This window comes from Culex quinquefasciatus, chromosome 3 (assembly GCF_015732765.1).
Source record: "Culex quinquefasciatus strain JHB chromosome 3, VPISU_Cqui_1.0_pri_paternal, whole genome shotgun sequence".
NCBI lineage: Eukaryota > Metazoa > Arthropoda > Insecta > Diptera > Culicidae > Culex > Culex quinquefasciatus.
The window spans coordinates 69124040-69146595 of NC_051863.1; the positions used below are offsets into that span (position 1 = coordinate 69124040).

Genomic DNA, 22556 nt, shown 5'->3' on the forward strand with positions numbered 1-22556 from the left:
AATGACATATTTTTCAAAAGATAAATCTCGTCTCGAAAAATGCCACTGGGATCGTCTGGGATCGAACCCAAACCGACTGGGCAATCACACTTACCCCTACACCACGGTTCCCGGCAATCGTCATATTTACGAAGATGAAAATCATGTCCAGCCATAAAGTAAAGCTTATACCTTTCTTTAGTAAGAAAGGCAAAAATATTTACGATTTAAATCTTATTTAAAATTCAAATGCGTAAAAACTCTTAGTTTTAGCAAACATTTAATTACAAAAGCCGACTCAGTCCTAACCAGATCCCAGTACCGAAAAGGACCTAATAAAAATAATTTTATGAAAAAAAAAATTCAAGTGCAAAGCGCCAGCGTTCAATCAAGCTCATATTTGTGATTTCGTCGCTGTCGTGCTAGCTTGTCGTACGTGCATTTTGGGCCAAATTGAGTTAAAAACGCCATGTTGTGCAGCTCACAATGCCTCAACTTTTGACCTTCCAGAACCGAAAAAAAACTCCGTGCATTTTTGTCACTTAACATATGAATGAAGTTTCAATCTTGTCGTGCTATCTTGACACAGTCTGAAAATTGATGTAAGTGCGACAATTGGCTAAATTCAACCAAACGTCAGGACGATGCACAGAATGGTCAACCAAACAAAACGTGTTTGTTATTGTTTACAATGCATGCTCTCGTTTTTGTTTATTCAAGGTCAATGCGTTTTAAATTTTTCTCGGAACGTCAAAAAGCGACGTATGTACAACAAGTTCGATTTGAGCTCATTACGCCTACCGTAACAAGCCCCTAAACGCCTGCCAAAAATCATTTCTGTTACACTACACTCAATCCCCGATGGTTTGACACCAAGTGTTGTCAAACGAACGGGCTCACTCTTAGTTTGACACCCCTTTTACACAAAGTTCACGCACTACCAAACGTTTTTTTTTTTTGATAGTGTGCGTGAGCGCCTTGTAAAAAGTGACAGTTGGTCACTTTTTAGTTTGACTTTGACCAACCAACCAGAGACCCTACATAGGGAGACTTTTTTTATGCTTTTTTTAATTTGGTCGAAGCTTTTGTTAACTAGAAATTTTTATTTTTCTGTGTGTTTGATTTAAAAAGGGAGAGTTTTCCGGGGTTTCCTCAATTCAAACTTGATTATCAATAATTCTAGAGTTTTTGAACTATTGTCTTTCATATGTTGACTATTGTCTTTCATATGTTGACTCTAGAACTGTTCTTTTAGAAATTCCTTACTATGTATATATATTTATTAGGATGTAACAAAAATGACTTTTTGGTGGGCATTCAGGGGTTTGTTCCGGTGGGCATACTGAGCCTAAATCCCAAATATGAGCTTGATTGGGCGTAACAGGAGCTGGCGCTCCGCCTTTCAATTTTAAATGGGATTTAACCCGTAAAAAAAGATTTTTTCAAAAATGTCACTTTTTAAGGCGTTTTGGCCACCAATGCGTTTGCCAAAAACATCACTGGGGCGTGTAGGCCAGATCCTTGCGCATCTTTTGGTATATCTAACATTGAAGTTTGGAGCATCCTGGAGCTCGGTACAGACCTTCAAAGTTTGGCATTTTTTCGAAAAATCGGTCCCAGCAAAATCAAATGGCGTCTCGGGCGTCGCGAGGTGCGACGCATATCTTTTTTGCCGGGGCCGATTTTTCGAAAAAATGCCAAACTTTGAAGGTCTGTACCGAGCTCCAGGATGCTCCAAACTTCAATGTTAGATATACCAAAAGATGCGCAAGGATTTGGCCTAAACGCCAGTGATGTTTTTGGTGAACGCATTGGTGGTCAAAATGCCTCAAAAAGTGACATTTTTGAAAAAATCTTTTTTACGGGTTAAATCCCATTTAAAATTGAAGGGCGGAGCGCCAGCTCCTGTTACGTCCAATCAAGCTCATATTTGGGATTTAGGCTCAGTATGCCCACCGGAACAAACCCCTGAATGCCCGCCAAAAAGTCATTTTTGTTACATCCTAATATTTATCCATTTCCAAAGGCTTTCTAAAACTTGTGAAAACATTTGAACATTTGAATTAACAAATCTAGAGTTTTATAAGGTCATATAAACTGTTTTAATTTCACATGTTATATGACCGTTTCAATAAAAAAAACTCTGGAAAAGTGTTCGTGAAAACACTAAGAACGATATTATTCGTAAAAGCAAACTTGTCATTTCGTAAACTTTTAAACGTTAAACAAAAAAATGAAAAACATAATGATTTGATTCAAATCACGGCTTATTTTATGAATACTTATAAACGTGCAAGTCATAAGCACTCTGATAGCATTTTGTGAAATTTGTTAGCTGTAAAAACGACACAGTTTTAAATTTTTAATTCTCAAATTTATTAGATTTAATTTATCTTAATAATTTATTGACAGTTTTTGTTACACCATGATGTCATATCGGCAAAGTGTACGGATTTTTGCTCAGCAAGAGTTGGTGGCCTTAGGTACAGTCATCCCACATATTCGGAACGGTTTACAGATCGGCCGATGGTCAAACAATCATAGAAAATCAATAGTCGAACATAATGTTTTGCTTTTATCTTCATGTGGAAGCTTTTCTTAAGATCTTTCGATTGAGGTATAGACCGGCTGCAGTTTTTTACGTTTTATGTCAACTTTTTAATGAAAAACATTGACCCATGAAAACCACAAATTCGGAACACTTTTTTCTTACGGATGTAAACAAACCTTGGTTCTCTCCAGGAGTACAGATTGTTAACAAAATAATGACTTCACACACTGAAATCAATGAAACTCAAGCTTAGTGATGTTTTATACATGGTCTGATGACTTTTTTAGTGGAAATTTCAGTTAAATTCAGGTGTTCCACAATTGTGGGAGGCACAATAACAACCCACAATTATGAAACAGGCAATTTGGAGGTAGTGTTTTGCTGCTCTGGATAAATTGTCTTGAAATGAAGTTTTTGTCTAAAAAGTACTACTTTTACTAGTGAAATAGCCAGAGAATGTCCAAATAAAGGTCCTAAAAATAGTAGGGTCGACAGAAAAGCTGCATTTGGCATGACCAATTAACTCAAAAGTGTTCCGATTTTGTGGGTGTTCCGAATATGTGGGATGACTGTAAGTCAAATTCACTTCGACAAGTCTCCCTATTAAGGATCTCTACAACCAACGGGGTACAAAATAAAAAAGTGTCAAACAAAAAAGTGACCAACCAACCACAAAACTGTCGAAGACTGGTTGACGTACCTAATAACTAAAAAACACAATCACACCATAGACTAATGAAATCGACTAAACACTTAGATTTTTTCAAAAAGCTCATAAGCTATGAACGGCGTGAACCACGCCGAACCGCATTGGCTTGCAAGGGAATCCATTCTATTTACATTGAACTACCATAACTACCATTTTGAACGCGAGCTTTACTCCTTCTTCGCAAGATGGCACCAAATGCGCGCACCTGTTGCATCTATAGTCGATCAAACTCATAAAGTCGACAAAGAGGTTCATGCCCACGCTATCCCGCTGTCATGTCGCGTGACGTTTCTCTCTCCATCAAAATTTCTCTTTTCATCGCTTTGACTTTACGCAGTTTAATCAACAGAATCGCGACTTCTCGGATCGAATCAAATCGGCATGAAGAAAGTTATGTTTTTCTAGTGTTTCGCGGTCGGTTTTGGTCTCGAAAGATTGTGTTTTTGGTGTATTTGGTGCGGAGGTTGGGCGCAACATTAGAGTGATATGGGTGAGTGATGGAATTGGGGAGTAATTGAATGATAAGGGTTCCCAATTTTAATTCGTATGGTGTAACTAAAATCGTAGTTTTTGCGCTAGTTTCGACTTGTTTTGTTATGAAACTAATGTCAAGTTGTTAATTTAAGGCTGTTGAATGTCGGCAACGAACGGAATTAAGAGATTAACTTTTTGTAGAATGTAAAAATTCAAATCAATTTTCCACACCCATTCAGATTCACTTTGCGTAAAGGACGTCCAAGAGGCGTTTATGCTGATGTGTTCACATTCTGGCCTCTCTTTTGCTCGCTCTCTTCCTCTCTCCCGGTTGATATCTTATCATTCCGCCAGTTCGCGCAAAGTTGTAAACATTCGCCGGTTCGGTGCAAAACATTTCCTCTTGGCGTGTTTTTATTAAATTGCTTCCTCATTTTTCGTTTTTTTTTTTTTTTTGCTTTTCAGCAAGCGCATCGAACGACTCAGTGAAACTCGAAAAGCACTTGAAACTCCTCAAGGAAGAGTACACAAAGTTGCAGAAGAACTATGCCGAGTTGGAGCGGAAGTACAGCAAGGCGGCGGCCTCCAGCGATGACCGCGATCTCGGTGAGTTCAGCAGTTTCTGTTCACGCCTCGTGATGACCGTGGCCACGCTATACGGCCGCAAGACGTACTCGGACATCACCGTGAAGCTGAAGGACAAAACCATGCCGGCGCACAAGTTCGTCCTGAACGCACGCAGCGAAGAGTGGCGCGAGGAGGTCATTGCGGACAAAACCGAGCTGGACTGGTCCGATCTGGACGCCGACGTCGGTTTCGCCCTGCTGCGATGGATCTACACCGACGTCGTAGACCTGCAGCACGATTCCCTTGCACTAGACCTGCTGAAGACCTCCCATCGGTTCAAGCTGCCCGGGTTGATGGGTTTGTGCGAGCGAGCCCTCGTTTCGTCGGTGTCCGTCCGGTCGTGCGTTCGGTTTTACTGTGTGGCCGAAGAAGTTGGTGCCGCGAACCTGCTCGAGTACTGCTCGGGATTGATTTCCACCCACTGGGAAGACCTGACGCCGCAGGACTTTGAGCACATGTCCGGTCCGCTGCTGTACAAGATGCTCAAGAGCAAAACGAAGCACCCTCTGCATGCCGCGGTCCGGTTGCTGCGCGAGGACGTTGTGTTCCTGTGCTTGGTGGAGAACGACGGTTCGGTGAGTACGAAAATAATGTTTGTTGTTTTTTTAAAGTCAAACTTGTTATATTGTAGACATAACCGGAAATTCGTAGGAACATGTAGGTAGGGTTGGTTAATTGTCTTGCCGACTATCTTAGTCACAGCAGCGGCATGATCTTCAAAAAGACCTAACTCTGGACTTTTGACCAAGTCTTAAAGCTCTATCTGCGGTGTCAATCCAAAATGTTTAAAGATGTCGCGCGTTACCATCGCATGCCCTAGGCGTGACATTCTAGGTACTTGAATCATACGTCCCAAGCAAAGACGATGTCTGCAACGCAACAGTTTTCAGTTGCGTGAAGGTTGCAACATGCCTTGCGATACTATATAAGCTAACAGACTGCCTCTGGAGTTTTAGCTTAGAGTTTTAACTAGGGGAAATATACCCTTTCTAATCAAACACCTATCTTCGTCATATGGAGAGTTTGATGCTCGATTAAAGCTCCAAAAATACTATTTAGGCTATAAACTTACCAGCAACAGCACCGCCTCGAGTAAGCACGCAAATGTATGCCACTAACTGGCCAAAAAGATCAAATTTAATGCACTTTTCATCATAATTTCTATTTTGCGAGACCATTTCTCATCATTTTGGTGGCACACACATCCACACGCAAGATCAGAGGTTAACTGCTTAACGAAAGTCGCCATCAATATATTTTCACTTGCGCTAACGATTTCAAAGCGCTTAAGATATAAAATTGCTTCCAACTACCGGCAACATGTTCTTTTGACCATTACTTAGTCACTCACTTGAAAAATAATCCCGAAAAATGTAAATAGCAAGCACCATTAAAAAAACAAACGCGCTAAGTCTTCTGACGTTTGCATTTTGACTACCCATTCCAATCGAAGGCTGGAGAAAACCGAGCGAGGAGCAAAGGCAAATAAAGAACAAAGGGTGGCCACCAACACCACCAACATGCTGGTGCAGAGTCTGTTAGAGTGAGCAAGTGCTGCCAGGAAACTTTCGCTATAAATGCTACTTTTCGTGAGTGTTCGCTTAAAATTTCATCAATTTTGGCAGCACTAAGCAGACCCAAAAGAGCGCTGGAAGAAAAAAAGAACTAAGCTGAAAATAGAAAAATGGGCGTGGCCCAATGCACTTGACTGATTAGAATGCATTTTTGAAATTTTTTTTTTTAAATGCTTGTAAAAAGAATAGCATAACTTTTAATAAAAGTGAAAATAAACAGAAATGTTCACAAAAAGTTGCTCTACTCGTTGATGTACTTGGTTTTAGTGAATTTCAAGGAACAATCTAGATTATCCAGCATCATTAAAACACGACCGCTTATTAGGCTTAAAATGGGCATATTTCCCCTACAGTTCGCCTTCAAATCAACGGAAACTGGAAGGGCTATTTAAAAATCACAATTTATCATTCATGATCCGAAACAAGTTCATTGATCCGAAACAAGTTCTTACTATGAGGAATGCAAGGAAAAGTTAATGAAAAGTAGGGACATTTCGGATGGTTTAAAGCAGGAAAAGTATCATTTGATTTATTCATTCATTTATTCATTCATACATTACATACAAATATCACAAAATTTGGATAAGAAAACAATTGTTTAAAGTTTAAAAATGAAACTATTAAATTGACTTACTCTTCTCAGTCAGATAGATCTTAAAATCTAGTCTCTAATATTTCTTCTCTTTAAAAAAGAAATAGTTCGAATCCCCTTTTCGATGTACTCTCACTATGTACATTTTGCACCAACTTTGCGTTCACCAAAGCGATGCATCGCCTAATCTCTAATGAAATTGTCAACCGTAAAGGAATCAAGAATCAACAACGCGCTAAACGTCTTCTACTGTCCTATATCCTACAGAGTTTTTCCCCTCGAAAGGCATTTCCGGTGTCAGTACTCGATGTTTCGTATGTACTTCATCACGTTGAACACAAAAATGACGGCCATCGCGTCCGTGTGGTAGCTGTTCTTCTCCACCTTGGTCGCGGAGTTGCACAGCGACCCCCGGCAAAAGCAGTACGTCGAGTCGTCTATCGTCTGGCAACCCTCCTCGTACGGTTCCTCGATGTGGTGCTCCTTGGTCCAGTTACCGTTCTTGTAGATCTGCCAAAAGGGAGAAATGTGTGAGAGCGTGAGATAAGCTTTACGGTTCAAGGTCGGAGCGCAACATTGCGTGACCCGTTACGGGCACACACCTTATCGCTGATAAAAACTTTCCCTTTTGTGGGGAATGTGGAAAGTGATTAACGAGCGAGTCCGCACCCCTTTTTCTGGGCCAATTTCCGTACCTGTTCCGTGTTCTTCTGCTGGGCGCAGTCCCGGCTGATGGTTTCCTGCTCGGCCTTCATCAGCTGGAGCTTGAAGATTCGTTTCACGCACATCGTCGACCACGGGCAGTCCACCGTGTAGTAATCGGAGTGGTCAAACTTGGAGCAGAGCTGGGGCTTGGTGTTGTTGGCGTACCGGTTCGGTGGGGCCACCGTACACCGGAAACACTTGACCCCGAGGGCGGTGTCGATTTCTGGAAGAGAAAGAAGGGGGATGTACGTTATTTAGTGGTTTAATTTCTAGTATTTTACAAATATTCTTTTTCTGTTTGTTAACGTTTTTTTCTAGATAATAAGAGATAAATCGATTTTTTACATACAAAAATTCAAATTGTTCGCTCTACTTGGCCATGGACTTGGCGTTCTCTATTGCGAGATTTCCTACGAGCAGTTGTTGGTTCGATCCTTGCTACAGGATTTCTTTTTTAAATTTTCAACACAGTCAGACAACCGTCGGTATACCGGGCAATATTTTCAAATCCATTTACCGCAAACTGTATGAAGAAAGTTTTCATGCAGATTTTTTGCAAAATTATGGGAACACCATTTGGGTGTACGTATCCCAAAACACCAAACGCATTTTGTTTCCATACTATTTCCAACGTATTTATTTTGTATTTTAAACACCTGACCTCCCAAAGCTCGAGAAAAATGGAGAGTTTCGATATAAAAATGCCCCTTTTTCTCGAGCTTGGGAGTTCAGGTCATATTAAATGTTTTGCTAACTATCGGAAAATCTGTATTTGGTCGATTTGAAACTTCAGCAATGTTGATATCATATCAGATAACATATTCATATCGGTCTTTTTTCTTCAATTTTAATTTTTGTTTTTCTTAATCTGGCTGAAACTTTCTTGGAGCCTTCGGTATGCCCAAAAAAGCCATTTTGCATCATTAGTTTGTCCATATAACTTTCCATACAAATTTGGCAGCTGCCCATACAAAAATAATGTATGGAAATTCAAAAATCTATATCTTTTTAAGGAATTTTTTGATCGATTTGGTGTCTTCGGCAAAGTTGTAGGTATTAATAAGGACTACACTGAAAAAAAAACACGGTAAAAAAAATTGTGATTTTAATTTAACTTTGTGTCACTAAAACTTGATTTGCAAAAACACTATTTTGCCTTCCTCACTGAGGTAAGGCTATAATCCTGCTCTGAAAATGAACTTTTTATTCAAAGCTCCTGGACCCAACTTCATGTATACTAGGGTGGTCCAAATCCGGACTTTTTTGGGGCTACCCCCTGAAATCAAAGATTGACCCATCACTAGGCTAAATTACAATTTGAGCTCATTCTGACCACGGGAACCCCTCCCTCCAATCACTTAAAGTTTGTATGGGAAAAATCGTCAAAATGTATGGAGAAAAGCAACTGTTTTACTTTTTTACCTGTGGAAGGCGCCATAGTTATCCGATTCTTGCCATTTTTCAAATGTAGAACCTTCATTAAATTTAGAACAACTTTCCCGAAGACACCATATTTTTAGGATTTTTCCCGCGAAGTTATTAGCGCCCAAAACTGACCCTTTTTGCGCGGCCAGCTGTAAGGGGCTACCTAACAACGATGTTTATTTCCAATTCGTACACGCACGTGCTCTCTCTCAGGTTCAAACTCTCTCACGAGCTTGCTTGCTTGCCTGCCTGCCTGTTTGCCTACAAGCTCGCGCACTGTTTCTCTGCTTGGACTTTTGTCATCGTCGTCGTTTTCGTTTGCTATCGGCTGCGCTGCGTTCCTGGCATGTTTATTATAATTTTTAACTAAAATAGCAGGTTTGTTTTGAGATATATTTAGCATATAAATTCTTTAAAAATGTCAAAATGCACGGAAAAAAAATTATTTAAAGAAAAGACAGCTTAGGCTCATTAAAAAATTACAGCAAATGCCAGGTTAACAGGGTTTGTTTGTTCCAAGTATTACAAGCCGTTGTTCGTATATGCTAAATAATCATGATAATAATTTAATTATTAAAAAATATCTTCAGGTAATACAAATTATGTTACTTTAGGTAGTTTGCATTAACAAAAATATACTTTATTACAAATCAAGGCTATTTTACAATTATTGCTGGAAATTTTCATTCATACTCTATAAAATTAATACTTTTTGTGCTGTCTGGAAATTTCTTTCTGTGTTCCTCGACTACCTACAACAAATATTCCAACTTTTCTTAACTTTTTGTCAGCTTACCTGTATTTTTTTTAAATCAATTACAAAATCCCTATTTAAAAATTTACTCAATAATAACAGATGACCATGGATGAACTAATTCATCGAAATATTTTATTCTATCTCACACGCTCTGATAATATGATATCTATTGTTAATCACATAATACATTTAATTTTATATCTTGGATCAAACCTGATATTTTAGTTGAAAATAATAATAAACATGCCAGGAACTCAGCGCAACGAACGGCAAACGAAAACGACGGCGACGACAAAAGTCCAAGCAGAGAAACAGCGCGCGAGCTTGTATGCAAACAGGCAAGCAGGCAGGCAAGCAAGCTCATGAGAGAGTTTGAACCTGAGAGAGAGAGAGCACGTGCGTGTACGAATTGGAAATAAACATCGTTGTTAGGTAGCCCCTTACAGCTGGCCGCGCAAAAAGGGTCAGTTTTGGGCGCTAATAACTTCGCGGGAAAAATCCTAAAAATATGGTGTCTTCGGGAAAATTGTTCTAAATTTAATGAAGGTTCTACATTTGAGAAATGGTAAGAATCGGATAAATATGGCGCCTTCCACAGGTAAAAAAGTAAAACAGTTGCTTTTCTCCATACATTTTGACGATTTTTCCCATACAAACTTTAAGCGATTGGAGGGAGGGGTTCCCGTGGTCAGAATGAGCTCAAATTTGTAATTTAGCCTAGTGATGGGTCAATCTTTGATTTCAGAGGGTAGCCCCAAAAAAGTCCGGATTTGGACCACCCTAATGTATACATATCGACTCAGAATCGAAAACTGAACAAATGTCTGTGTGTGTGTATGTGTGTGTGTATGTGTGCGTGTATGTATGTATGTGCCCAAAATTCACACTGAGTTTTCTCAGCACTGGCTGAACCGATTTTGATCGAACCAGTTGCATTCGACTTGGTTTAAGGTCCTATACATCGCTATTGAATTGTTTGAAGTTTCGATAAGTAGTTCAAAAGTTATGTATAAAAATGTGTTTTCGCAAATATCCGTTGGTTAGAATATTAAAAGGCCTTTCCAATGCGTCCAAATTATTGAAGATCTGGCAACCCTGTCTCGAGTTATGACCACTTAAGTGATATTTATGTACTTTTTTGAAGCCGGATCTCACTTAAATTTACGTAAACTATGTCCGGATCCATCATCCGACCCATCGTTGGTTAGGTAATTGAAAGAACTTTCCAATGAGTCCAAAACATTGAAGATCTGGCAACCCTGTCTCGAGTTATGACCACTTAAGTGATATTTATGTACTTTTTTGAAGCCGGATCTCACTTAAATGTACGTAAACTATGTCCGGATCCATCATCCGACCCATCGTTGGTTAGGTAATTGAAAGAACTTTCCAATGAGTCCAAAACATTGAAGATCTGGCAACCCTGTCTCGAGTTATGACCACTTAAGTGATATTTATGTACTTTTTTGAAGCCGGATCTCACCTAAATGTATGTAAACTATGTCCGGATCCATCATCCGACCGATCGTTGGTTAGGTAATTGAAAGAACTTTCCAATGAGCCCAAAACATTGAAGATCTGGCAACCCTGCCTCGAGTTATGACCACTTAAGTGATATTTATGTACTTTTTTGAAGCCGGATCTCACAGAAATGTATGTAAACTATGTCCGGAACCATCATCTGACCCATCGTTGGTTAGGTAATTGAAAGGCCTTTCCAATGAGTCCAAAACATTGAAGATCTGGCAACCCTGTCTCGTGTTATTACCACATAAGTTATATCTGTGTTTTTTTCTGGAACTAAAAAAAGCTGAAATGTGTGTCCAAACCACTCATATTACTCATTTTTGGTAAAAAGTGAGGAATGCATCAACCACATAGGTGGATTATGTTAGTTTTTTTTTATATGTTTTAGGAGACATCAAAAGCCAACTTTTCAGAAATTTCCAGGTTGTGCAAAAAATCTTTGACCGAGTTATGAATTTTTGAATCAATACTGATTTTAAAAAAATCGAAGTATTGGTCCCAAAAAATTTTCAACTTCATTTTTCGATGTAAAATCAAATTTGCAATCAAGAGCTTTTAGTGAAATTTTCATAAAGTTCACCGTTTTCAAGTAAAATCCATTTTTAGGTGATTTTTTTTTTTTTTTGAAAATAGTAGCGGTTTTTAATTTTTTAAGGTAAGTGCACATGTTTGTCCACCTTTGAAAAAAATATGTTTGAAAAGCTGAGCAAATTCTTATATTTTGCTTTTTTGAACATTGCTGATACGACCCTTAGTTGCTGACATATTGCCATGCAAAGGTTTAAAAACAGGAAAATTGATGTTTTCTATGTCTCACCCAAAAACCCACCGTTTTCTAACGTTGATATCTCAGCAACAATATTTTTAAAAATTTAAACCAAGATTAACATTTCAAAAGGGCGTGATATTAAAATTTTGGCCATTTTGAAACATATCAAAAAATAAAAATAAAACACAAAAATAGTGTTTTTTTGCAAATTTTATTGACAAAAAGTTAAATTAAAAATCACCATTTTTTAACCGTGTATCATTTTTTTCAGTGTAGTCCTTATCCATATTTACAACTTTGCCGAAGACACCAAATCGATCAAAAAATTCCTTCAAAAGAAACAGATTTTTTGAATTTCCATTCATCATTTTTGTATGGACAGCTGCCAAATTTGTATGGAAAATTATACGGACAAACTAATGATGCAAAATGGCTTCTTTTGGCATACCGAAGGCACCAAAAATGTTTCAGCCAGAATAAAAAATACAAAAAAAAATCGAATGACCGAAATCTGAGAGAATTGCTCCTATTAGATATTAAAACTGTTTTTTATGTTTTGTGGGACCAAAAAAACTATATTTTTGAGTCACTACAAATTATGGTTTTTCAAAATATCGAAACTTCGATCAAAAATAAAAAATATAAATATTTAAATAACAAGCCATAGCTTCAACATTTACATGAAAAAAAGTTTTTTTTATTGCAGTTGTTTTGCAATCATTAGTTTTCAATAAATGTAAGGTTTGACGAAATCAAAAATTTTAGCGAAAACAAACTTTTTGCGATAATAAACATCAATTTTTTTTCAAAAATTCAATAGATTTTCAAATCAACCCAAACATGCTTAAAATGATTCTAAACGCAGAGGAATGCATTTTAAGTTGATTAGGTTGAAGGGAAGGAGACAAAAACTTTAAATAAAATTTGTACCAGCCTTAAATGATTTGAATTATTTCCTTTTCAGTACTGGGAACTAGTTCGGACCGAGTCGGCTTTTCTAATTACAATTTTCTTAAAGCTAAGAGTAATTGAATGTATGACAAAAGGTCGAAAGCCATAAGGTCAAATGGACAAAATGTGGAATGGACTAAAGGTTGAAAATAGACAAAAGGTCGAGAGGAAGAACGTCGAAAGGACGAAGATTGATAGTTTAAAATACTTTAAACTTTCAACCAGCCAGTTTTTTTTAAATGACCTATATTAGATAGAATGGTTTTCCACAAAAATTTAAGGTTGTTTTTTGAAAAGCTAGACTACTTACAAAATATTTTAAAAATCAGACTTTTTTAAAGAACTGCTCAAGTTTGAAAGAATGTAACGACTTAAAAAATATAACAACAAGCAAGAACAGTTTGTTTTGAAGAATAGAAAAAACTTAAAAATAATAACTGTTTTAATATCAAGAGAAAAAAAAGTTTTTAAATACTTTTTGGTGATTGGCACGAATCAAAAATCATAAAACTCAAACACGTGCAAAAAAAACCTGATTTTTCCGAGAGCAAATCGTTACCGAACTTCCTACACCGAGATGATCTAACCCTTTTTTGCCGAAACTGATGTCTTTGGCACATTTTCGTCTATAAATTATATAACAAACAGGTTCGCCGCAAAAAACACCGGGCAGCGTCGTCGTCACAATCACAATGTGCTGTCCTAAAAAAAAAGAAGGTCCGACACGTGAAACTAAAAACCAGTTGGTGGCAGCTGCGTCTTGCTGATTTGGGGCTGATTTTTGGTGGTTACTTTTATTGATTGACATTTAGCCAATCGACGACGAGATGCGTTCGACCGATGAAAATTGGCTAATGAGAGGAAGTAAAAAAAATGCAACTTTAAAGTGAAAGTAGTACACTTTCGACACTCTCGACCTGATTGGAGGCTGTTGACCCTTTCTTGTAGGATTACAGCTTTTATTTGGCAAGATATTGACTGTTCATTGGTGGTTTGGTGTGGTGGCTTGGGATAATTTATGCTAAATATTCGAATCGTTGCTTATTTATTACAAAGTTTGGAAAAGGTGAGTAGACAGAATAAATTATCGAATTTCGTAATATTTGTTAAAAGCTTGAACTTGGACGAGAGACTGATCTTCACCCAAAATTTTCAAGAATAAATTAACTTAAGGTTAACAAGTTACTGCCAAAAACCCTTTTACTTGTCTTTGCGATACAATGAAAAGGACAAGTTGACTTATTTCCTTTCACTTTTCAATGTATTCCCTGGCCAAGTGACACACTTATACTTGTTACATTTCTTGCGAAGAACAAGTTTCACCTCAGTCCTCAACAGGAACAATCGCAGGAATAGTTGTTCGTCCTTATAACAATCGACAGTTAACCGTTGAGTGGCGAGCTGTTGAATCATTTATAAAAATTAAATTTCAGAGGGGAGGTGGTCAATCGACGGTTAGGCAGGAAACCTCGCCATACTCGATCGGGCTCGCCCCGAGTAATTGTCAGAGCGCCGAACCTGCCCTTATACGATGCATTGAACTTGAAATCGGTCTGGAGCGGGAGCGGAAACGCGTTCATCCTTGAATATGGAAAGGAACTTGAAAAAAAAACACGCTTGTGGAGAACGGTGAATGTGCACACTTGAAGATCGAATAAACTCTAGAGTTCAATCCATCGAGCGCGGAGCTCAGAGTCGGTGAAGATGATGGCGATTATGAGAGCTTGAGCTATAAATAATGGTTTCAAGCTGGGCAAATATTTGGATTTTTTAGAGATCGCCAACCATTAAGTCTGGTGCGTGATGAGTGTGATTCTAAATTTAGAGAAATGTTTTTGAGATAATTTTGGCTGACCTACATTGTCAAAGCGTAGATGTTGGGAAGAGTTTGTTCACAAATGTCATTGCGATGTGGTTCTGAACCATTTTCGCAAATCGACTTTTCTTTGTATTTATTTATTTAAATGAAACTTCGTTCTTGTTTTCCTTGTGTCAAAAGAAGTCATTTTGCATCATTTTTTTTCGTACAAGTCCCTTAATACAATTTTGGGTGGTCGTCACTGGTCATACAAAATGGCTATATAGTTATTCATTTTGAGATTGAATTTCTGATCAATTTGGTGTCTTCGGCTAAGTTGTAGGTTATAATTAGGACTTTTGTAAAATACAGGTACCGTAAACCGGGGTGACTTTGATAGGATTACAATTTCATTTTGGAATATTTTCCAACAGGTAAGGTTTTTCTCAAGATTATTATTTTTAAAACATGTACTGAAGTATGTTACACAAAGTCTATGCACTATTTTGAAAAAAAAGTTTTTTCAAAAATTAATTAGACAAATAGTTACGTTAAAAATTCTTAGTTTAAATTCCGTGGTGACTATGACTATCAAAGTCATAGTTTTTCTTGTTAAAATCATATTTAAGATGTTCAAAATTTATTTGTACGTTAAATGTACCATTACTTAAGTAGCTGATATAGTTTTTAAGAAAAAAAAATCAATGTTTATATTTAGTTAACTAAGTTTAAAAGCTTTTAATACATATACATTTTAGGTAAAATTGTTAAAAAGTCGGAATTTTGCCTGAAATTCGTTTAAACTAGTTTTGTTTATACAAATATCAAATTATATTGCATTTTAAACTAAATTCGAAGCAAGAATCAAAAGTTTTCTCATTTTCTATGAAATTTGTTCTACTAAAATTGCCTATAAATTTGGAGATTTGTTTTTAAATGTGTTTAAATAACACATGTTATTTATTATTTACGAACTTATTTAACCTTCTCCTAGTGGAACATTGTCCAAAGAATCTGAAAATGCATTCCGTTTTCCGATTTAAAATCATGTTCATTGAGAAAATCATGACACTTTAGAAGTTTAAAATAATGACTTTCATCATAATTTTTTAACTTTAGTTAACAAACTTTTTAAACTATTCAAAATTTTATGAAACGTTCTTCATGAGGTACTTTGAACACTTCTCTACCAGGGTCAGTAATGTATGTTTCTAAACCATTCCGTACGTATTTTAATTGTACACGAAAAAGATGATTTTTTATTTAACTTTTTTATCTCTAAAACTTGAATTTAAAAAATTATATTTTTAAAGTGCCATTTTTTTACATTTTTTAGGGGACTAAAAGAGGTGTTTCTTTTTTAAAGTGATTGTTTGAAAATCTCTGGAAAACGAATCTACATTGTCCCAGAAGGGTCATTTTTTCATTTAGAACAAATTTTTTCATTTTAAAATTTCGTGTTTTTTCTAACTTTGCAGGGTTATTTTTTAGAGTGTAACAATGTTCTACAAAGTTGTAGAGCAGACAATTACAAAAATTTTGATATATAGACATAAGGGGTTTGCTTATAAACATCACGAGTTATTGCGATTTTACGAAAAAAAGTTTTGAAAAAGTTGGTCGTCATCGATCATGGCCATTCATGGTCACCCGCGACAGACACGGACGACGAAACAAAGAGAAACGCAAAAAGTAACTTTTTCAAAACTTTTTTTCGTAAAATCGCGATAACTCGTGATGTTTTTAAGCAAACCCCTTATGTCTATATATCAAAATTTTTGTAATTGTCTGCTCTACAACTTTGTAGAACATTGTTACACTCTAAAAAATAACCCTGCAAAGTTAGAAAAAACACGAAATTTTAAAATGAAAAATTTTGTTCTAAATGAAAAAATGACCCTTCTGGGACAATGTAGATTCGAAAAGAACATTAAATTTCCCATAAAATGACATGTTCCAAAATTTTTTACAGTCTAGTAACGGAAAATGGAAGAATTTTTTAAACTTTTTTAGTGTTTTTTTCGATGAAAAATACGTTTATTCGGAATTCTGAGTACGCCATCAAATCGGGCGTCTAATTTTACATAAAAATCCCTTTGCCACCAAATTTCTATCTCATCACCGTTTCAGGCTGCAAATTATTGAAAAACACCTCTTTTTTCACATGTTCAAAAATGGAAGGGGTCGTACCGCCCCTCCGTCACGAGATATCAAAAAACGGACCTCGGTTTCGTGATCAGGGACAAAAGTTACCCCTTAGGACAAAGTTTCACGCAAAACGAAGAGGGGTCGGGGCAACTTTTCCCGATTTCGTGTGAGTTGGTAGAGAATTACCCATATATTTACTTACCAGTTTTGTATGACCAATTCGCAAAATTGTATGGAGACTTGTATTGAAAAATTTATCATGCAAAATTGCGGCATAGGGAATGTAAGGAGTATGGACAAAGTTTTAATCCAAATAAAAAAATACAAATGGGTCATTCCATCTGATGCGGAACAGCATTTGAAAATTACCCTCTCCGATCCTGCTCAAATTTGGCAGGGCTGTTGATACTATCAAAACATGCAAGAATCCCGAATTTCATCCAAATCGGACCACCCCCTCCATTTTTGTACCTCCCCAAAAAATCGACTTTTTGACGATTTTTGACCAAACCTCCTAGTTTGAAACGACGATAACTCAGGAACCACAAATCTTAGAGGGTCGGTCTTAGACTCAATTTTGAAGGAAATTGGACGTAGAATCCATTTCCGTGATCAAAATTTAGATTAATTTATTTTTTCTACCTGTATTGCGCAATTGAAAACTTTAAGCGGCCGTATCTCAAAACACCCCAACTTATTTTTTTTATTTGACCTCACCGTCGTGTTCCCCGGCCAATTTTACATAAGAATCACTTATCGACAGAAATGAATATGTTTTGTTCCAGAGATATCGAATTTTAAAGTTTTGTGTTTTCGAGATTACCTACATTAGCTTCATTCGCCGCATCTGCTAGAAGCACACAGGCGGGCTGATCAATAACTGCTACCTGGTCATTTATTGAAATAATATTTCATCATAAATAATCTTTATCAAATTGGGCAAAAATTAACTGTTTAACACTGTAGGAAACTGGAGTTTAATCGCGAATGTTTATCTGTTAAAAACAATGAATGAAGTGAATTTCTGTGCTAACCCACAGGACAGAGCAATAACGACACACAGTAAAGGGCAGAATTGGATTCCGATGCAAAATGCAATTAATCTTGTTAGTAACACTGAACAATAAGTGCACGATACATTATTGAGTTAAAAATATGAATTAAAATGAATAAAATTTGTTGATTTGTTGTACTCTAGTGAAGGACGATCACAAGGAGTAGGAAAAGGATTTCTGTAAAGTATAAAACTGAAAAATGTAAGAAAATCACAAAGTTTGATCTGCTGCAAAGCGGCTAATTCCCCAAATTTTGTTGCGATGATTTCGACATCGTCCGAACAACAGTGTTTTTTTTCTTCTGTCATTCTTGGATTCTTGGAACACAATACGGCTGCTGTCCTCACGTATAAAGGATTTTTTTTAAATAAAATGTACCTTGACCAAAATCATCTTTTAATCAAATGGAACTGGCTCACAATATAAAAATTGATTTAATATGATCAATCTTTTAACCCATAAATGAGATTTGCCAAATTATGGTAAAGTGTCAATAATAAACTATAATAATAATAAAGCAGGTTTAGGGGTTTTTGCTGAATGGTACTATTTTGCTACCGCCCATGATAAAGGCCCTAGTCATGGCCTCGGAGGTTCTCTAAAACGGTTAGCAACACGTTAATAAACGGTGCATTCAAAATAACCCAATAAATATTTTTTTCACAAAAATAGATTGATCAAGGTAGGGGAACAGCATCTAATTCCAGCGTTCTTCTAATGTTGCCATATCAGCGCTTTGGCATTCAATTACAGCTGATTAAAAGCGTTTTCAACTGAAATCGAGTGATAAATAGCTCAATAAGAAAGAAGTGAACAAGCAAGTTTCTATCAAAAGTTTTGCAAAATTTGTTGTTTAAATAGTGAAAATCTCGGGTGAGTTTTCAAAAAGCCGTAAGAGCCACCGTGACCTCCGACACTAATATTTGTTTTTCTCCCAATTGTAACAAGATTCAATTGTTTTTTCAGTTTGGGGCACTTGAGAGACGAGTTGATGAACAATCTTAAGCATTTTTGAAATTTGTTTTTTCGTAAGTAGGTCGGATACCGATGCAAAATAAGCTTTGTTTACCATTGGCAATTACGGCTTTTTGACTTAACCTGCCAAACATACGAGAATTTCCACTATTAGCCATTTGAATAAATATTTGCGTAAAATTATAAAAAGATAAATTAAATTAACTATCTCCCAGAACACCAGGTAGCAGTTATTGATCAGCCCGCCTGTGTGCTTCTAGCAGATGCGGCGAATGAAGCTAATGTAGGTAATCTCGAAAACACAAAACTTTAAAATTCGATATCTCTGGAACAAAACATATTCATTTTTGTCGATAAGTGATTCTTATGTAAAATTGGCCAGGGAACACGACGGTGAGGTCAAATAAAAAAAAATAAGTTGGGGTGTTTTGAGATACGGCCGTTTAAAGTTTTCAATTGCGCAATACAGGTAGAAAAAATAAATTAATCTAAATTTTGATCACGGAAATGGATTCTACGTCCAATTTCCTTCAAAATTGAGTCTAAGATCGACCCTCTAAGATTTGTGGTTCCTGAGTTATCGCCGTTTCAAACTAGGAGGTTTGGTCAAAAATCGTCAAAAAGTCGATTTTTTGGGGAGGTACAAAAATGGAGGGGGTGGTCCGATTTGGATGAAATTCGGGATTCTTACATGTTTTGATAGTATCAACAGCTCTGCCAAATTTGAGCAGGATCGGAGAGGGTAGTTTTCAAATTTGCACTTTTTCGTGCACAGTTGAGATGGAATGACCCAAATTTAAAAATCACACAGCTAATTGCGCAAATCAAGAGAACTACTCACTGTTGATTGAATCTGTTGTTGAATCGAATATTTTAAAATTATTTTTGCTATGTATAAAAGTTTTGACAGGATATGAGAAAATACTTGAATAGAGTTTGTTGAACATCTAATGGATTACAAATAATTAAACTGAAAAATTAGAAGATGCATGATTTTTACACTCTATTTGAATTCGGAATAACTTTTTTTTTATTAAGATACATAACAGAAAAATGATTTAAAAAAAATCATTATAAAAAACAAATGTTTCACCCTGTTGAGGGTTAACATACGTCAACACATGCCCCTTTGCATCAGTAGGTCACAGCAGCAGCAGGTGATGACGGCAAACCTTGAGGAAATGTCGCAAATGTGACGCAAATTTAAGCCATTTTTTCGCACAAATTTTAAATAAGGTTAAATGACTCATTCAAACTCATATAAATTAAATACAAATTAAATCTAAAATCTGTGGATCATTCCAAAATTCAAGTGTGGAAATTTTAAATTGGAGCCCAACATTTCAAAACGGCACATAACTTTTGTAAACAAGAGTGAATCCCTTTCACTCAAACGACACTCTTGTTTAAAAAAAATTTGTTCTTATAAAATGGAAGGCACGAATTGTGGTGTGGGTAACACACCATAGATAAGGATTTAAGGTATAAAATTATCTTTAAGAAATTGAAACGATGACTGACAAAAGAAAACTCCACCAAGAAAGACCACAATATGAATCAGGGTATAATTTTGTGGTCTTTCTTCTAAATAAACATTTTATTATTTTATGCTACACCCACCACCAATACAACTCAATGCAACAACCACTCGAGGAAATGATTGTTTACGTAGGACCAACTCCAGATGAGAAGACGAAACCAGCTCAACTCAAGTGATCATCTCTCTGGCATGGCCAGCGTCTCCAGCAGTCTGCTGACCCTCAAATTGCAAATCGTCTGCCCGTATGGGCCACATTAAACGGTTCTTCCTTTTTCCCCTCACTTGCTAGTCTTGGACAAGTTCCTCATTTCTCAGAACAAACAACTTCTCATCACCGTTTTGTTGACTGTCGACGCGTAGGACGATACGCGTCCCCAAGAGAGTGAGAGTCGCCAACTCTTGAACAATATCAACTTAATGCTTTTCGTCTGGGGTCTGTGCCAAGTGTCATTGCCATTTGGCGTGGCGTTGGCCACAATTGTATGTGGGATGATAAGAACCCAAACTCATGGGAAATGCTCTGAATTTGTGTGTGGCTGTGACTCATGGAAGTTGCCCCGAAGGGTTCATGCCCACGAAGTTCACGCTAAAAATCATAAAACTTTACGGTTTCTCTGGGTCAGCCCAGATTGACTCATGAGCCTACGTTGGCCAGGTGTGACCGAATGTCCCCCAAACAAAAACCGGAAGCTTAAGAAAATGTCACACAATTTTTATGGCTGCCTAGACGCAAACATGTCAATATTATTATTACTGTATGCAGAATCAACAGTTCAGCAGCAGGTAGTTGCTTGTTGATACTCTGACGAAGATCAAAGACATGCATCAACGAGACACACATACACCGACCAAATCAAGGTCTTCTCTGCGTGTACCTGATCCTAAACGTTGTTGGTTGGACGAGTCTTACTCAGCAGAAGTCATTGGAACGATTAATTCTTCTGATGTCACAACGATTTTACGGTGTTTTTTACGATTTCTTCCTTTTTACAGAAGATTTTAAACCAGTGGCGCCGACTAGTCCAAAATGTTGAGGGGACACGGTTGTTTTCCGAATTCAATAGGTAAGAGTGGCGATAAGCTGTTTGAGTTTCTTGTATATCACGAATTTTACCAATTTGAATATAACGATGTGAAAAGAATTTTTTTCATCCGGACTCATTATTTTTGGAAAAAAAATAATTTATTAAAACGTGATTTAAAATTGTGATTGGGTTAATTATTTATATGTTTGGAAGGCTAATTCCTTCTTTTTGGCATATTCTCACTTATAATTAACAGATATTAAGAAATTCAGCAATACAAATATTCTAAAAATAAAAACAAAAGTAAAAAGCAAAAATTTAGAACTTGAGAAATTAAAAATAAAACTAATACACAATAAAAAAAACAACAATTTTTCAAATCTGCTATGGGTCATTCCATCTCAACTGTGCACGAAAAAGTGCGAATTTGAAAATTACCCTCTCCGATCCTGCTCAAATTTGGCAGAGCTGTTGATACTATCAAAACATGCAAGAATCCGGAATTTCATCCAAATCGGACCACCCCCTCCATTTTTGTACCTCCCCAAAAAATCGACTTTTTGACGATTTTTGACCAAACCTCCTAGTTTCAAACGACAATAACTCAGGAACCACAAATCTTAGAGGGTCGGTCTTAGACTCAATTTTGAAGGAAATTGGACGTAGAATCCATTTCCGTGATCAAAATTTTGATTAATTTATTTTTTCTACCTGTATTGCGCAATTGAAAACTTTAAACGGCCGTATCTCAAAACACCCCAACTTATTTTTTTTTATTTGACCTCACCATCGGGGAACACGCCAATTTTACATAAGAATCACTTATCGACAAAAATGAATATGTTTCGTTCCAGAGATATCGAATTTTAAAGTTTTGTGTTTTCGAGATTACCTACATCACCTTCATTCGCCACATCTGCTAGAAGCACACAGGCGGGCTGATCAATAACTGCTACCTGGTGTTCTGGGAGATGATTAATTTAATTTATATTTTTATAATTTTACGCAAATAGTTATTCATAAAGCTAATACCTAGAAATTCTAGTATGTTTGGCAGGTTAAGTCCTCGCTCCTAGTTTCGTCCAATTTACTCATTTGCACTATTTAAACAACAAATTTTGCAAAACTTTTGATAGAAACTTGCTTGTTCACTTATTATTGAGCTATTTATCACTCGATTGAATGCCAAAGCGCTGATATGGCAACAGTAGAGGTACGCTGGAATTAGATGCTGTTCCCTCTCTTGATCAATCTATTTTTGTGAAAGGAATATTTATTGGGTAATTTTACGTGTTGTTTTTGTTTTAGAGTACCTCCGAGGCCATGACTAGGGCCTTTATCATGGGCGGTAGCAAAATAGTGTCATTCAGCAAAA

The 22556-nt window shown here is 36.7% G+C and overlaps 2 protein-coding genes across 2 annotated transcripts in view; one reads left to right on the forward strand and one right to left on the reverse strand.

Annotated features, from left to right (window-relative positions):
* Positions 1–3552: 3552 nt before the first annotated feature.
* LOC6046393 (rabankyrin-5) overlaps positions 3553–22556 on the forward strand; it is a 76634-nt gene continuing 57630 nt past the window's right edge. Inside the window, exons 1-2 of the mRNA XM_038260276.1 lie at positions 3553–3729; positions 4179–4915. Coding sequence (XP_038116204.1) covers positions 3726–3729; positions 4179–4915 — 741 coding nt within the window. The 5' untranslated portion in view covers positions 3553–3725. The remainder of the gene's footprint in view (positions 3730–4178; positions 4916–22556) is intronic.
* The window catches only part of LOC6046394, a 50746-nt gene continuing 34651 nt past the window's right edge, over positions 6462–22556 (reverse strand). Inside the window, exons 2-3 of the mRNA XM_038260277.1 lie at positions 7202–7434; positions 6462–7016 (exon numbers count right to left, since the gene is read on the reverse strand). Coding sequence (XP_038116205.1) covers positions 6804–7016; positions 7202–7434 — 446 coding nt within the window. The 3' untranslated portion in view covers positions 6462–6803. The remainder of the gene's footprint in view (positions 7017–7201; positions 7435–22556) is intronic.